The sequence below is a fragment of the Chiloscyllium plagiosum genome, unplaced genomic scaffold (genome assembly GCF_037043375.1).
Source record: "Chiloscyllium plagiosum isolate Xiang-an unplaced genomic scaffold, Cpla_swu_hap1 HiC_scaffold_14, whole genome shotgun sequence".
Taxonomy (NCBI): Eukaryota; Metazoa; Chordata; class Chondrichthyes; order Orectolobiformes; family Hemiscylliidae; genus Chiloscyllium; species Chiloscyllium plagiosum.
The window spans coordinates 45,248,284-45,265,702 of record NW_028270152.1 but is presented as its reverse complement, the minus strand read 5'-3'; the positions used below and the strand labels follow the sequence as shown (position 1 = coordinate 45,265,702).

At 43.6% G+C, this 17,419-nt stretch overlaps 2 protein-coding genes across 5 annotated transcripts in view; one reads left to right on the top strand and one right to left on the bottom strand.

Moving 5' to 3' along the window:
• The window catches only part of LOC122559258 (cadherin-related family member 3-like), a 91,428-nt gene that overhangs the window by 26,631 nt on the left and 47,378 nt on the right, over positions 1-17,419 (top strand). For both annotated transcript variants that reach the window (XM_087994406.1, XM_087994405.1), the window contains one exon: positions 1,382-1,559. In XM_087994406.1, the coding sequence (XP_087850532.1) occupies positions 1,382-1,559 (178 nt within the window). The remainder of the gene's footprint in view (positions 1-1,381; positions 1,560-17,419) is intronic.
• LOC122559053 (putative uncharacterized protein C3orf49) overlaps positions 1-17,419 on the bottom strand; it is a 115,927-nt gene that overhangs the window by 61,682 nt on the left and 36,826 nt on the right. The window lies entirely within an intron of this gene.

The following is a 17,419-nucleotide window of genomic DNA, read 5'->3' as shown; positions in this document are numbered from 1 at the left end:
TGTAGCAGAATGACCCCTCTCCATCCCACCCATGTAAGTATCACCATTTTCTCTCTGATATTTCACTCTTACACAGTCTCTGTTACTGTCCCCACCTCCCACCAAGGCTCATGCTCTACCACTCTCAGTATTGCAGGCAACATGTTCCCCACTCACTCTCACCCCATGCCCTGATACCACTAACTTTATATGCCTTCATTTGCTCAGGGCACCTCTTGTCCTGCACCATTAGTAACAGCTGTGTCATTCACTTTCATCTCCGGTAATACCTGCCTCTCATTCCAAGAGTCAAACAGCTTACAGTAGGACAAAATGTATCCAGATGGGTTGTAGGCTACCTGATACTTGGCTCCTCACCCTTTATGTGGAGAGTGTTCTGACTCAGTCCACCCCAAGTGGCTGACTGACTGTGTCCATGCTGGACTGGTAATCAGACACTGCCCATAACCAACTGTGCTGGGATCTCCTAAGTGAAGTCTTGACTTGACTCAGGCCTGCTGACAACTGTGACCTTCCTGGCTCTGCATCTGCACTAAACAGCAAGATCACATTACTATGAGCCTGGTGTCTCTGGCTGAGGGGCCAAAGTACAAAGAGACAAGGCAAAGCAATGCAAGACTAGGATACTGTGAGAATCCAGATAGGTCAGAGTGAGTAAGGATAATGTATCCCAGAGATGCTACCCGTCCAATCCATGAGTTAGTTGCATGTCCCTATTTGCGCAGTGTCATAGACTCATAGAATAGAAACCTAATAGTGTGGAAGTAGGCCATTTGTCCCATCAAATACACACCAACCTTCCACAGAGCATCCCACCCACAGCCAACTCCATCCCTGTAACTCTGCATTTCCCACCTAGCCTACACATCTTTGGACTGTGGGAGGAAACCAAAGCACCCGGAGGAAACTCATACACATGCGGGGAGAATATGCAAACTCCACACAGTCACCTGAGGCTGGTTTGACCATGCTAAATTAACCCATAGTTTCCAGGGATGTGAAGGCTAGGTGGATTGGTTGTGGTAAGCAGGGGGATATTGGGGATAGGCTAGGAGGTCGGGTCTAGTTGGGATGCTGTTAGGGGTTTGGTGCAGACCTGATGGGCTGAATGGCTTCTTTTTGCACAGCAGGAATTCTGTGGTAGTCAGTAGCAACTTTGAAAAAGGCAATTTTCAATCAGCAAGTAACAAATTTTGGAATGTGAATAAAATCAGTTACATCAACCCTGTTATAAGTCATTGTGTTTTAACTGGACAGAGAACTTGTTTACATTCTGTCCTTTTCTTGCCTGGTAGTAATCCAGGAGGTGTTGGTATCTCACTGATTACATTTGTCATGGTTGTCAAAAGAAACCAAAGTTTCAACTTTGCTTACTTTTCAGATACTGGAAGTGTTATGATTTTATCCCAAATGGATAGAGACTCATATAGATTTCAATCAGTTCAAACATTCTCTGTTAAAGCATGTGACAAGAACAAGATGTGCGCAGATATTCCTGTCAGAGCCACCATCCTTCCGATTAATGACAACGCTCCGTTTTGTTATCCATCTGTTTACAGGTAAGTTGCTTACAGGTGTACGAGTCTTTACTAGACCGTCATGGCTGAGCAATAACTTCCACATTCTATTCTAATTGTTCAAATGAATTCTACAATATTTTCACATCCACATTGTGTTGTGCGGTTTTAAAGATTCACAGCATGGTGGATTTGCTACTTAATTCAAAAGCATGAGGGCTGAATTTTTCCCCTTCCCTGCATTACAGAGTTGCCTTAATGTCGTTAACCTGTACGTGAAAACTCTTTTTTTCTGCAATCTTGGTGTAAATACTTTAAAAGACATACAAAAATATGTGAGGTTTATTTGAATGAAGATAGTTCATTGAGCACACTACCATTTTGATGCACCAAATGTTCCTTTTTACTGATTTTGTCATAACTTTTTCCAAGTAAAGACACATCATTCTAAGATTCAGGGATTGCAGCCTACAATGCTTGTAGTGACTGTTTAAAATGACACAATAAAGTATTTTTGTTCTCTCTCACTGTGTGATGAAAAGTAGTTTAAGATTATTTTTATAGCTACCATTACATACCCCCATTGATAGACCAACAGAGGTTTGGATTCAAAATGACATCAGGATGAAATGAAAAAGTGAACTTGAGGAAGAAGATCATGCATAATCTTATTGAATGGCATAACAGGCTAATAGTAGCATAAGCCTTATTCCTGCTCCTGGCCATCCCTGGCCAACTTATATATAGGAATTGTTAATATAAGAACTTGAAGAACGCTTATTCGTTGATAATTTGGAGTGGGAAAGATGCTAAAGGGAAAAGGAGCGAGCAAACAACAGCAGGAAGGACACTCCCTGGCAGCACCGGGTATGCTATAGGCTGCAGCAGCCTGACAGACTCACAGGAATTGGCGATGGGATGGCGAGACCTACTGTGAAGGTTGAGGTTGCGATTGAGGAGATCCGTGCCCAGGTCCAACCCATTGTGACCATGCTGCAAAAGCATAAACGGGAGCTCCAAGTCCTCTGGGAGTAGCTGGAGGAGGTGAAGGGTCAAACCACAGCCTCGGAAGCAGCAATCAAGTCTTCTTCTGGTCGGATCCAGGTTCTGGAGCAGCAAGTGTGGGCCTTACGAGACCAGATCAATAACCTCGAAAATCGAGGTCGGAGGACGAATCTTCGCATTGTCAGGCTCCCAGAGGGTGAAGAATGTGGGCAGCCAGTCAGCTTCTTAGAAAACTGGCTGCCGCAGTTCCTGAGCTTTCAAATTGAGTTTGGAGGGCTGCAGATTGAAAGGGCCTATCGGATTGGAGTGCACAAGTCTGGGCTGGTACAACTCTCCTGCCTGGTCCTAGTGCACTTCCTCACATACAGGGACAAGCAAAAAGTGATAGAAGCCTCCAGATCACTGGGAAAAGACCCACTGCACTGCTGCACAAGGGTCAAAGATCACGTTTTTCCAGGATTTCTCGGCTGCTGTAATTCGAACGAAGAAGTCCTTCAATAAAGTTAAAATGAGGCTGAGGAACCTGGGCATCCAGTACTCCATAAGGTACCCAGCTGTGCTCCATTTCAGCCATGAGGACGCAGTTTATACATTTGACTCAGTGGATAAAGCAAGAAATTTGTAGACACTTTAAAATAGACGGATTTAATCTTCGTCTTCTCTTCCTTCTTTCCCTGTATTTTCCCTTTTTACCTTTTTTCTCTTTACCTAATAATATAAGAAAAACAAAAAAAAATTGGAGTATGTTGTTTCTATTATATTTTTATAACTGGATTTTATCATGGGAAATTTTGTGGGTGCCCTTTATTGTTTTCCCTTTTTTTTGTTCGTTTTTTCATTTAGTCACAAGGAGGGGTGACATGGAGCCGGGGATGGGCAGAGTGCTTATCCTGACTTTGTCTTCTTTTGTTGACTTAAGGATCACCTCCTTGCCTAAGTCCGGGCCTGAAGGAGCTGTGCAGGAGGGGATGGGTAGGGTGAGTGCTCCAAATCAGCCAGGGGGAGAGTCTCCCATTCAAGGTTTAATAGTTGGTTTTCTTTGTAGGTTTTTGGTAGCAATAGATGTTTGTAATTATGATAGAGTGGTTTTTGTAGACACAATTCTGTGACTCTATGAGTCTTCATTTACTTGTGCTTGGTGCATTGCAGGCAGGATTCTCTCTCCCGGGGCTTTGAGTGTCTCTGAAAGGGGATATGGCTAAGTGTCTTGTTAAATGGTGCACCTGGAACATTAAGGGAAGTCATTTGCCTTTTAAGAGGAAAGAAAAGTGCTTTCTAGCCTTAACAGGGAAAGAGTTAATATTGCCCTGTTGCAGAAAACCCATCTTGTCAATGGGGAAAACCTGAAGCCATAACGGGTGTGGGGGGACGGGGGCTGGGGGGTGGTCATGATTGGGTATTCTTTTCAATCTTTACTAAAAGTAGGGCAGTCACTGTACTTATCCAGAAAAATCTTTGTACACATTATTAGAACAGGTGAAAGATGAGCAAGGGCATTTTGTGATACGTAAGGGCCTGATACATGGGGAGGTGAATGGCATTTTAAATGTTTATTGTCCTCCAGCGCATCCCCTCAAATTTTTGATTTTGATTTTGATTTGCTTTTTCTAAGTTGAGTGCCTTTAGAACACATATTATTATAGGGGGGTATTTCAATTGCCTTTTGGATCAGACAGTAAACAGGATGACTTGTAGGCCCCTGACTATCTCTTCACAGGCCAACAGGTGATTGACTTATGTGAGGAGTTGGAGCTGGTGGATATTGGCGATGTCTTCACCCTACTGGCAGGGACTTCACCTTTTTTTTACAAACGCTCATAAATGTCACAGCAGGATTGATTTTTTTTGGCTCCCTTAACCCTTCTGGATTTGATTACAGGTTGTAAAATTGGGAACATAGCTATCTATGTATATTTGACAGTATATTTGGAGGTTAAGGCCAAGAGTGAGGGGCTAAGTTTGCAGCATTTGCATCTGGATTCTTTTCTCCTTAAGGATTCCAAATTTGTGGAATATATTTTGAGTTTCAGGAGTTTTTGACTATCAACTCAGGCACGGCTAATAGTCCATCTATGCTATGGGAGACTGCTAAGGCCTCTGCTATGGGATTAGCTATTTCCTATTCGGCTAGTTGGAAACAACAGAACGGGGAGCAGCAGCGGCTACTTGAAACGCGGCTGAAAGCTGCTGAGGTGGCACATATTGCAAGGCCTTCGGTGACCAAACTACAGTGGATTACGGCCCTCTGGGCTGCCTTGGATTCAATACTGACGCAAAACACAAAGAAAGAACTTGAGTATGGGGATAGGCCAGGGAAGTATTTAGCGTATCTGACTAGGAAAAAACATGCACCCCAATCCATTACTACAGTTAGAGACAGCGCTGGGGTCTTTACACACGATGCCAAAATGATTAATGAGGCTTTTTGGAGTTTTTACTCTGAATTGTATCAGTCTGAAGGTTGCGAGGATAGGACGGCCAAGATGGAAGCCTTTTTTACAAGCCTGAACCACCCGGGAGTAACCTTGAAATTGGCCTCTCTACTTAATGCCCCCTTGACAGTTCAGGAAATACAGGAGGCAGCTAGGCAACTTCAGAGTGGGAAAGCAGCCTGGCCCTGATGGTCTCCCGGGTGAGATTTATCAGGAGTTTATAGGAATTCTGTCAGGGTCGATGTTGGAGATGTACAATCACTCCTATATGTATGAATGCCTACCAATGTCTTTGAGAAAATATTTCCCTCAATCTTAAGAAGGGGAAGGTTCCTGAGGATTGTGCCCCAGACAGACCCATCTCTCTATTATACTCAGAGTTTTAGATTCTATCTAAGATTTTGGTGCTGAGTTTGGAAAAGGTGTTGCCCCATATTGTCAAAGATGACTAGACAGATTTTATAAGGGGCTATAGATCCTCTAATAATAATTGAAGGTTGCTGAATATGGTCCAAGTTTGTCAGCAACGATTGATCCAGGGGTTGGTGATTTCCTTAGATGCAGAGAAAGCATTGGACCCAGTGGAATGGCCGTATCTTTTTTATGTCTTAGAGACTTTGGGTTGAGTGGGGTCTTTGCTAGGTGGGTGGAGGTTTTATATCACCACATCTGGCCGCAGTCATCACCAATGGAGTGAAGTCTGGGAACTTTATGATTGGTAGGCGTAGTCGTCAAGACTGCCCCCTTTCACCATTGTTGTTTACGTTGGTGATAGAACCGCTGGCAGAGGCCATTCATCAGAACATCCACATAACCACTCCGGAAGTGGGATTGAGGGCACACACGATTATACAGTATGTTGATGATGTCCTACTGTTTTTATCAGACACAATTATCTCTGTAGCCCATTTGATACAATGTATTAATTCATCTGGGGCTATTTCAGGATATAAGATAAACTTTGCAAACTCGGAGGCTATGCCTTGGGGGACTTCAAGGAAGTGCCAGAGGTTGAAGGTAGCCCTAGGTTCCCCTTTAAGTGGTCACGGGCGGGTTTCCGATACCTAGGTATTGTTATTACCCCCATGTTCAATCGGTTATTCCGGATTCACTTTGCTCACCTGCTCGACAATATTAGGCGGGATCTCCAGAAATGGGAGGCTCTTCCAATTTAGTTGTTGGGCCAAATAGCCTTTTTCTTTGTAAATATATTTATTAGCAAATTTTCTCACTTTACAAACATATAAAATTATTGAAAAATACAATGAGTAACAAATATCAGTATAATAAAAAGAAAAAACCCCGCAAATTACAATACAACTACTGTCTACTAACTATTAACTTACCCTATAATACAAAACAAACCCTAACACTGTGCAAAGCAAACTAATAAATAAGTAAATAACTAATAAATAAAACAAAGCAAAAAAAACCCCAAAACTAAACAAAATACAGAACAGCTATGCTCGGCGCAAAGCTCCCAAACAAAGGAACGGGAGCATTGTGTATATACCCATATTAACTCAGGAGACCCCCTCCAGGGCCCAGGGCTTGACAAACCTAACCATCCTGGTTAAACAAATACCCTAGTTAAGATAACTGACAAATCTACATCCAAATAACTCAAGTAGGGCTGCCATGTCTTATAAAAATGGTCTGTTGTTGGTGCACCATGTTTGTAAAAAGTCCAAGGGAATGTGCTCCATAGTTAATTTCTGCCATCCCAGCAAGCCCAGTGGGTTCTCAGACACCCAATTCATCAGAATATTCTTCCGTGCACAGTATGCATGAGTATTAAATAGTTTCTTCCCATGCCTGTCTAAAGATGGTAAATTCGGTAGACATAAGAGGAGAGATATCGGGTCTACTTTGACTTCAGTCCTCAATACCCTCCCTATCTCTCTCGCCACAGCGCTCCAATAAACACGGAGCCTGTGGCATGTCCAGAAGCAATGAGTAAGAGTACCTACACTTATTTTACATTTGGGGCACACTGAAGATGCCCCTTGTTTAAACTTTGCCAGACGGTCTGGTGCCTGATGAGGCCTGTGCGGAACTTTTAACTGCGTAGTGCATGTCCTATTACAGCTTGAGATCTTTCGAGCACTCTCCCATATGTTTTCCATGCTTCAGAAGAGATCTCCACTCCTAGCTCTTGCTCCCAGACCTCACATAACGGGTTAATATCCTGCCAGGCCCTGACACCCAGCAGGCGATAGAGAGGCACTAACCGAGAGGGTGCTTGTGTATCGGGCTTATAAGGCTTAGTGAGAATCGTAGTCTTCTTCTGGATGAAATCCCTAACCTTAAAAAAACAGAAAAGGTCTCTGCTGGGTCACCCGTATTTGCAGTTCAGTTACTCAAAAGACATCATAACCTTCCCCTCAAACAAGTCTCCCAAACTAGAAACTCCTCTCGCTGCCCATAGTTTGAACCCTGAGTCCATCACCCCTGGTCGGAACCCTGGCATGCCAACTATAGGTGTAAGTGGCAAAGTCTTGGATAAAAACCCTCACGCTGTCACATCGCCCTCCGTGCCTTGACTGTACTAATGACAATGGGATTCTGGCAGTGGCCCATAACTGTCCTCATCTTATCCATGAACAACAGGTTAATAAGAGGGCACTTTGCCTGGGAGGCCTCAATATCCAGCCATATTGAGTTTGGATCGTTTCCTACCCAATCACAGACAAAGGACAGCAGGGAACTCAGTTGATACCTCCTGATGTCTGGGAAATCAACTCCTCCCCCTCGAGGCAACTGCAATTTAGTAAGTTTGATAAGGGGCCGCCCACAATGCCAGACAAAGGAACCAAACCATCCCATAAGCTTTTGCAGCGTTGAGCTGGGAAACATAGGGAGCATACGCATGGGATAAAGCAAACGAGGAAGAACATTTATCTTAACGAGAGATATTCGGCCCAGCCATGAGATTGGAAGAGCCTCCCATCTCTGGAGATCTCATCTAATATTGTCGAGCAAGTGAGCAAAGTTAGTCCAAAATAACAGATCAAACTTGGGGGTAATAAAAATGCCTAGGTATTGGAACCCTGCCTGTGACCACTTAAAAGGGAACTTAAGGCCATCTTCAACTTCTGGCACATCCTTAAGGTTCCCCAAAGGCATAGCCTCCAATTTTGCAAAGTTGATCTTATATCCTGAAATAGTCCCAAACATTGTATCAAATGGGGTACTGAGGTCATCGGGTTCGATAAAAACAGAAGGAAATCATCTGCATACAGTGTAATCTTGTGTGCCCTTGATCCCACTTCTGGAGTGGTAATGTGAATGTTCTGATGAATGGCCTCTGCCAGCGGCTCTATCACCAACGTAAACAACAATGGTGAGAGGAGGCAGCCTTGCCGACTACCCCTACCAATCCTAAACTTCCCAGACTTCACCCCGTTGGTGGTGATGACTGCGGCCAGAGAGTGGCGATATAAAACCTCCACCCACCTAGCAAAGACCCCACCCAACCCAAACTGTTCTAAGACATAAAAAAGATAAGGCCATTCCACCGCGTCAAATGCTTTCTCTGCATCTAAGGAAATCACCAACCCCTGAATTGATTGTTGCTGACAAACTTGGACCACATTCAGCAACCTTCTAATATTATTAGAGGACCTACGGCCCCCTTATAAAGCCTGTCTGGTCCTCTTTAACAATATGGGACAACACCTTTTCCAATCTCAGCGCCAGGATCTTGGACAGAATCTTGAAATCTGAATTTAATAGAGAAATGGGCCTGTATGAGGCACAATCCTCAGGAACCTTTCCCTTCTTAAGAATTAAGGAAATATTAGCTTCTCTCAAAGATAGTGGTAGGCATTCATGCATATAGGAGTGATTGTACATCTCCAACATTGGCCCTGACAGAATCCCTATAAACTCCTTATAAAACTCACCTAGAAGATCGTCAGGGCTAGGCTGCTTTCCCACTCTGACGTTGCCCAGCTGCTTCCTGTATTTCCTGAACTGTCAAGGGGGCATTAAGGAGAGAGGCCTGTTCCAACGTTACTCCTGAGAGATCCAGGTTCTTAAAAAAAGTCTCCATTTTAGCTCTCCTGACTTCGCAACCTTCAGACCAATACAATTCAGGGTAAAAGCTCCGAAAAGCCTCATTAATCTTTTTAGCATCGTATGTAAGGACCCCGGTGCTGTCTCTGATTGCAATAATGGATTGGGGAGCACGCTTTTTCCTAGTGAGGTATGCTAAATACTTCCCTGGCCTATCCCATATTCGAAGAGCCTTTGTCTCACAAAAGCAAGTTCTTTCTTTGCGTTTTGTGTCAGTATTGAATTCAAGGCAGCACGGAGAGCCGTGATCCGCTGTAGCTTAGTCACTGAAGGCCATGTAAAATGTGCCGCCTCAGTGGCTTTCAACTGCGTCTCAAGTAGACGCTGCTGTTCCTCCTTCTGTCGTTTCTGGCTAGCTGAATACGAAATAGCTAATTCGCTAGCAAAGGCCTTAGCAGTCTTCCATAGCATAGACGGACTACTAGCCGTGCCTGAGTTGATAGTCAAGAATTCCTGAAACTCCTTCAAAAAGAATTTGGAATCCTTAAGGAGAAAAGGGTCCAAACGCCAGTGCCACAAACCTAGCCCTTCACTCTTGGCCTTAACCTCCAAATAAACCAACATGTGATCAGAGATAGCTACATTCCCAATTTTACAACCCATAATCGAATCCAGAAGGGCCGACGGAGCCAGAAAGAGGTCAATCCTTGTGTGACATTTATGTGGGTTTGAAAAAAAAGGTGAAGTCCCTGCCAGTAGGGTGAAGACATCTCCAAATATCCACCAGCCCCAACTCCTCGCATAAGTCAACTACCTGCTTGGCCTGCGAAGAAATAATTGGGGGCCCACAAGGCATCCTGTCCATTGTCGGATCCAAAAGACAATTAAAATACCCCCCCCTATAATAATGTGTAATGTTCCAAAAGCACTCAACTTAGAGAATGCACTAATCAAATGTTTGAGGGGATGCGCAAGAGGATAGTAGACATTTAAAATGCCATAACCTCCCCATGTATCAGGGCTTTAAGTATCATAAACCTTCCCTGCTCATCTTTCACCTCTAATAATGTGAACGGAAGATTTTTCTGAATAAGTACCGCCACTCCCCTACTTTTAGTAGTAAAGAATGGAAAGCATACTTGGTCATAACCCCCCTGTTGTAATTTCAGGTATTCACATCATCAAGATGGGTTTCTGCAACAAAGCGATATCAACCCTTGTCCTCTCAAGACTAGAAAGCACTTTTTCCCTTTTAACAGACTTCCCTTAATGTTCCAGGTGCACCATTTAATAATAAGACCATAAGACATAGGAGTGGAAGTAAGACCATTTGGCCCATCGAGTCCACTCCGCCATTCAATCATGGCTGATGGGCATTTCAACTCCACTTACCTGCATTCTCCCTGTAGCCCTTAATTCCTTGTGACATCAAGAATTTATCAATCCCTGCCTTGAAGACATTTAGCGTCCCAGCCTCCATTGCACTCTGTGGCAATGAATTCCACAGGCCCACCACTTCTCTGGCTGAAAAAATGTCTCCGCATTTCTGTTCTGAATTTGCCCCCTCTAATTCTAAGGCTGTGTTCACGGGTCCTAGTCTCCTCGCCTAACGGAAACAATTTCCTAGCGTCCACTCTTTCCAAGCCATGTATTATCTTGTAAGTTTCTAATAGATCTCCCCTTAATCTTCTAAACTCCAATGAATACAATCCCAGGATCCTCAGCCGTTCCTCATATGTTAGACCTACCATTCCAGGGATCATCCTTGTGAATCTCCGTTGGACACGCTCCAGTGCCAGTATGTCCTTCCTGAGGTGTGGGGACCAAAACTGGACACTTTACTCCAAATGGAGCCTAACCAGAGCTTTATAAAGTCTCAGTAGCACAACGGTGCTTTTATATTCCAACACTCTTGAGATAAATGACAATATTGCATTTGCTTTCTTAATCACGGACTCAACCTGCATGTTTACCTTTCGAGAATCCTCAACTAGCACTCCCAGATCTCTTTGTACTTTGGCTTTATGAATTTTCTCACCGTTTAGAAAGTAGTCCATGCTTGTATTCTTTTTTCCAAAGTGCAAGACCTCGCATTTACTCACATTGAATTCCATCAGCCATTTCCTGGACCACTCTCCCAAACTGTCTAGATCCTTCTGCAGCCTCCCCACTTCCTCAGTACTACCTGCCTGTCCACCTAACTTTGTATCATCAGCAAACTTCGTTAGAATGCCCCCAGTCCCTTCATCCAGATCATTAATATATAATATGAACAGCTGCGGCCCCAACACTGAACCCTGCGGGACACGGCTTGTCACCGGCTGCCATTCCGAAAAAGAACCTTTTATCCCAACTCTCTGCCTTCTGTCAGACAGCCAATCCTCAATCCATACCAGTCGCTCACCTCGAATACCATGGGCCCTCACCTTGCTCAGCAGCCTCCCATGTGGCACCTTATCAAAGGCCTTTTAGAAGTCTCAATAGACCACATCCACTGGGTTTCCCTGGTCTAACCTACTTGCCACCTCTTCAGAGAATTCCAACAGGTTTGTCAGGCACGACCTCCCCTTACTAAATCCATGTTGACTTGTTCTAATCCGATCCTGCTCTTCCAAGAATTTAGAAATCTCATCCTTAATGATGGATTCTAGAATTTTACCAACAACCGAGGTTAGGCTAATTGGCCTATAATTTTCCATCTTTTGTTTTGATCCTTTCTTGAACAAGAGAGTTACAACAGCGATCTTCCAATCATCCGGGACTTTCCCTGACTCCAGTGACTTTTGAAAGATCTCAACCAATGACTCCGCTATTTCCTCAGCCACCTCCCTCAGAACACTAGGATGTAGCCTATCGGGGCCAGGAGATTTATCAATTTTAAGACCTTTTAGCTTTTCTAGCACTTTCTCTTTTGTAATGGCAACCATAATTCGCTAAGCCATATCCCCTTTCATAGACCCTTGAACTCCTCAGAGAGAAAACCCTGCTTACAACGTTCCGAGCGCAAGTAAATAAAGACTCATAGAGCCGAAGAACTATATATACAAAAACTACTCTATCATAACTATAAACAACTATTACTACCAAAAAACTACAAAGAAAACCAACTATAAAACCTTGAATGGAAGACTCTTCCCCTGTCATAGGGGGCACTCACTCTACCCATCCCCTCCTTCACATCTCCTTCAAACCTGGACTGTGCCCCAGCCTTAGACCAGAAAAAAAAAAACAAGGAGATGATCCTTAAATCAACAGAAAAAAGACAAAGTCAGAATGAGAACACCACCCATCCCTGGCTTCATGTCACCCCTACTTGTGACTAAAAGAGAAACAGAACAAACAAAAAAAGGGGGGGAGAGACAACAAAGAACATCCAAAGATTTCCCATCAAAAAATCCAGTTATTAAAAAAAAAGGAATAACTTATTCCAAGGTCTTTTTCCCCCTTTCCAAAAAGGAAATTATTCAGGAGAAAGAAAGGAATTTTAAAAAAAGGAAGAGAAAACATGGGGAAAGATAGAAAAGAGAACAAACATTAACCATATTCTTGAGGCCAATCCGTCTATTTTAAAATGTCGACAAAGTTTTTAGCTTTATCCGCTGAGTCAAATGTATAAACTGAGTCCTCGTGTCTGAAACGAAACACTGTGGGGTATCTCATGGAGTACTGGATGCCCAGGTTCCTCAGCCTCTTTTTTACTTCATTGAAGGACTTCCTCTTTCGAATTGAAGCTGCAGAGAAATCCTGGAAAAACATGATTTTTGACCCATTGTACAGCAGTGCCTGCGGATCATTTTCCAGTAATCTAGAAGCTTCTATGACTTTTTGCTTGTCCTTATATGAGTGGAAATGCACTAGAACCGGGCGGGGGCACTCCACTAGCTCTGACCTGTGCACTGTAACCCGATAAGCCGTTTCCATCTGTAGCCTGCTGGACTCGACGTGAAGGCCCAAAAACTTCGGCAGCCAGCTTTCAAAGACACTGACTGGTTGCTCACCTTCCTCACCTTCAGGGAGCCTGACAATTCGGAGATTTATCCTCCGACCTCAATTTTCGATGTCGTCAGTATGGTCTAGTAAGGCCCAGCACCTGGATTCGACTGGATGAGGACTCCATCGCAACTTCCGAGGCCTTAGTTTGACCCTCCACCTCCTCCAGCCGCTCCCCTAGCCCCTGGATCTCCTGCTCATGCTTCTGCAGCATGGATGTGATAGGTTGGACCTGGGCACGAATCTCCCCACGGATCTCCTCAATCATAGCCCCAACTTGCAAGGTAAGTCCCTCCATCGCTGCAGCCAATTCCTGTGTGTCTGTCAGGTTCCCGGGGGGTTCAGGACAGGCTGCTGTTGCTGTTGTCTGTGGTATGCCTGCTGCTGCAGGAAAGTGTCCTTCCTGCTGCTGTTTGCTCAATCCTTTTCCCTTTGGCATCCTTCCCACTCCCAAATATGAACAAATATGTGTTCTGTAAAATTTTAAACTAAGATGGATAAGATGGATAAGATGAGGACAGTTATGGACCGTTGCTGGAACCCTATTGTTATTAGTACGGTCAAGGCATGGAGGGTGATGCATCAGAGTGAGGGTTGCTTATCCAAACCTTTGCCACTCACCTCCATAGTTGGTCTGCTGGGGTTCTGACCAGGGATGATGGACCCAGGGTTAAAACTTTGGGCAGCAAGAGGAGTTTCCAGTTTGGGAGACTTATTTGAGGGGTAGGTTATAATGTCTTTTGAGCAACTGAGCCGCAAATATGGGCTGCCCAGCAGAGGTCTTTTCCGTTTTTTTCAGGTTGGGGATTTCATCCAGAAGAAGACTACGCTTCTCACCAAGCCCTATAAGCCTGATACAGAGAGGCTGTTGCTATGTGCCACAAGCATCCTCTCGATTAGTGCCTTGTCGCCCGCTGTATGGTGGAGCCTGGCAGGATATTAACAAGTTATGTGAGATTTGGGAGCAAGATCTAGGAATGGAGATCTCTTCTGAAATGTGGGAGAACATATGGGAGAATGTGCGAAAGATGTCAGTTTATAATAGGGTTCATCTGGCACCTGACGAAGTTTAAAAAAGGGGCATATCCAATGTGCCCCGAATGTAAAATGTGTGTAGGTACTTTTACCCATTGAGTCTGGACATGCCACAAACTCCATGTTTATTGGAACGTTGTGACGGGAGAGATAGGGAGGGTATTGAGGACCGAAGTTAAAGTGGACCTGATATTTCTCCTTCTAGGTTTACCGACGTTATCATCTTTAGACAGGCATGGGAAGAAACTATTTAATATTCTTACTTACTCTGCACAGAAGAATATTCTGATGAATTGGGTGTCTAAGAACCCACTGGGCTTGTTGGGATGGCGGAAATTAACTATGGAGCACATTCCCTTGGATTTTTTCACAAATATGGTGCATGACACAACAGATCTTTTTTTACAAGACATAGTAGCCTTTTCTGAGTTATTTAGACACAGATTTGTCTGCTATCTTAACTAGGGCATTTGTTTAACCAGGATGGTTAGGTTTGCTGAGCCCTGGGCCCTGAAGAGGGGACTCCTGAGTAAACGGAATATATATGACACTCCCTTTTTTTGTTTGGGAGCTTCACACCAAGCATCGTTATTTTGTGTTCTTTTGTGTTTTTTTTGGTTTTATTAATCACTTACTTATTTTTCAGTGTTGTTTTGCACAGTGTTTGGTTTTGTTTGGTATTATAGGATAGGTTAGTAGTTAATAGACAGTAGTTGTATTGTAATTTATGTTTTTCTTGTTATTATACTGGTATTTATTATATTTTCAATAACTTCATTTTTTTGTAAAATCAAAATAAACTTTTTTTGCTAATAAATACATTTGCTAATAAATATATTTACAAAAAAAAGCCATCTGATGCTGCAGCATAGTTGTGCTCACAAATTTTTCCATCCAGTTGGACGTCAGTTTTACACTAGAAAGAACTGACTTTAAGTTCTGCATGAAGTCTTATATCAAGTTGGTGCTTGATTCCTTATTGGCAGTGAGGGCAGGTTTTTTGTTAGACCCTCCGTCAAACTGAACTTTTCATTTTGCATGCCCATTTCTGAATGTCACCCATTGATCTCCTCACTTGAGTCCTCTACCGTGAAACCCATTCGCAACTTTTCTTTTCCTGGCTCCTGTGCTACCTTTCTCTGGCCTAGCAGCAAGCCACTCAGATCCAGTGACTTTTCCCATATGTCTTGCTGACTAGTTCCTATTACCTCTTGTCCTGCAAGAGGGAAATGTGGCAGTAAATGTAGCGCAATATATTTCGGTTACATGGCTGTTAATTGAGTCGCTGGTATTTACACATTGTGAACTGTGAACATGAAACTGCAAGCAGGGAGATAATACTATGTGTCGTAAGTATGAATTGTGATTGATACATGGTGTTGGTAGGTATTTTATAGTGATGTGATGTAGAAAGCAGTTTCTGAGATTAGTAATATAGAGATTAGTAATATACTTGATGGGATATATCATTTGAAGACCTTGATATTCATGTGAAATCATTCCACATCTTTTGGCATTACATCCAAGCCCTTGGAGCCAAACTAACCTGAACATCTGACTGCTATTATTGCTATTATTACTGCTATTATTGCCTCCCTAGTATTTGTCTCAAGGATTTCCTCCCACACTGTTTTTAGTGGTCGTCTCTTCTTCTGTCCACCTCTGCACCATGACCTCCAGGGCTGCATCCAAAAAGCCTGGAGTTTCACTCTGTTATGTAGATTCAATTCACTTCTGTAGTGAAATTCAGCATGGGTTCCAGCCAAAATGCAGCCCATCCCCTTTAAGAGATGCAGACTTGTTTTAAGAAGCACAAATTAGCTTTAACTCTTAATTTTCCTATTCTGAACTGCAATCTCTCAGTAGCATGCATGGTGCTGTCTGTAGTCTGCATCACATAAATAGGTAGGGAGCACAACATTTGCTTGCTGCCTGTACTGGAACACAAAGTTGAAAATCATACCACATCAGGTTATAGTCCAACAGGTTTATTTGGAAGCACTAGCTTTTGGCTCCTTCAACCATCTTAGGGTCATAGAGTCATAGAGATGTACAGCATGGAAACAGACCCTTCGGTCCAACCCGTCCACGCCGACCAGACATCCCAAACCAGTCAAGTCCCACCTGCCAGCACACGGCCCATATCCCTCCAAACCCTTCCTATTCATATACCCATCCAAATGCCTCTTAAATGTTGCAATTGTACCAGCCTCCACCACTTCCTCTGGCAGCTCATTCCATACATGTACCACTCTCTGTGTGAAAAAGTTGCCCCTTAGGTCTCTTTTATATCTTTCCTCTCTCACCCTAAACCTATGCCCTAAGTTCTGGACTCCCCAAGCCCAGGGAAAAGGCTTTGTGTATTTACCCTATCCATGCCCCTCATAATTTTGTAAACCTCTGTAAGGTCACCCCTCAGCCTCTGATGCTCCAGGGAAAACAGCAACAGCCTGTTCAGCCTCTCCCCATAGCTCAAATCCTCCAACCCTGGCAACATCCTTGTAAATCTTTTCTGAACCCTATCACATTTCACAACATCTTTCCGATAGGAAGGAGACCAGAATTGCACACAATATTCCAACAGTGGCCTAACCAATGTCCTGTACAGCTGCAACATGAGCTCCCAACTCCTGTACTCAATACTTTGACCAATAAATGAAAGCATACCAAACACCTTCTTCACTATCCTATCTACCTGCGACTCCACTTTCAAGGAGCTATGGTCTCTTTGTTCAGCAACACTCCCTAGGACCTTACCATTAAGTGTATAAATCCTGCTAAGATTTGCTTTCCCAAAATGCAGCACCTCGCATTTATCTGAATTAAACTCCATCTGCCACTTCTCAGCCCATTGATCCATCTGGTCAAGATCCTGTTGTAATCTGAGGTAACCGTCTTCACTGTCCACTACACCTCCAATTTTGGTATCATCTGCAAACTTACTAACTGTACCTCTTATGCTCTCATTCAAATAATTTATGTAAATGACAAAAAGTAGAGGACCCAGCACCGATCCTTGTGGCACTCCACTGGTCACAGGCCTCCAGTCTGAAAAACAACCCTCCACCACCACCACCCTCTGTCATCTACTTTTGAGCCAGTTCTGTATCCAAATAGCTAGTTCTCCTTGTATTCCATGAGATCTAGCGTTGCTAATCAGTCTCCCATGGGGAACCTTGTCAAACGCCTTACTGAAGTCCATATAGATCACAGTTACTGCTCTGCCCTCATCAATCCTCTTGTTGTTAGTTCCTCAAAAAACTCAATCAAGTTTGTGAGACATGATTTCCCACGCACAAAGCCATGTTGACTATCCCTAATCAGTCCTTGTCTTTCCAAATACATGTACATCCTGTCCCTCAGGATTCCCTCCATCGACTTGCCCACCATTGACATCAGGCTCACTGGTCTATAGTTTCCCGA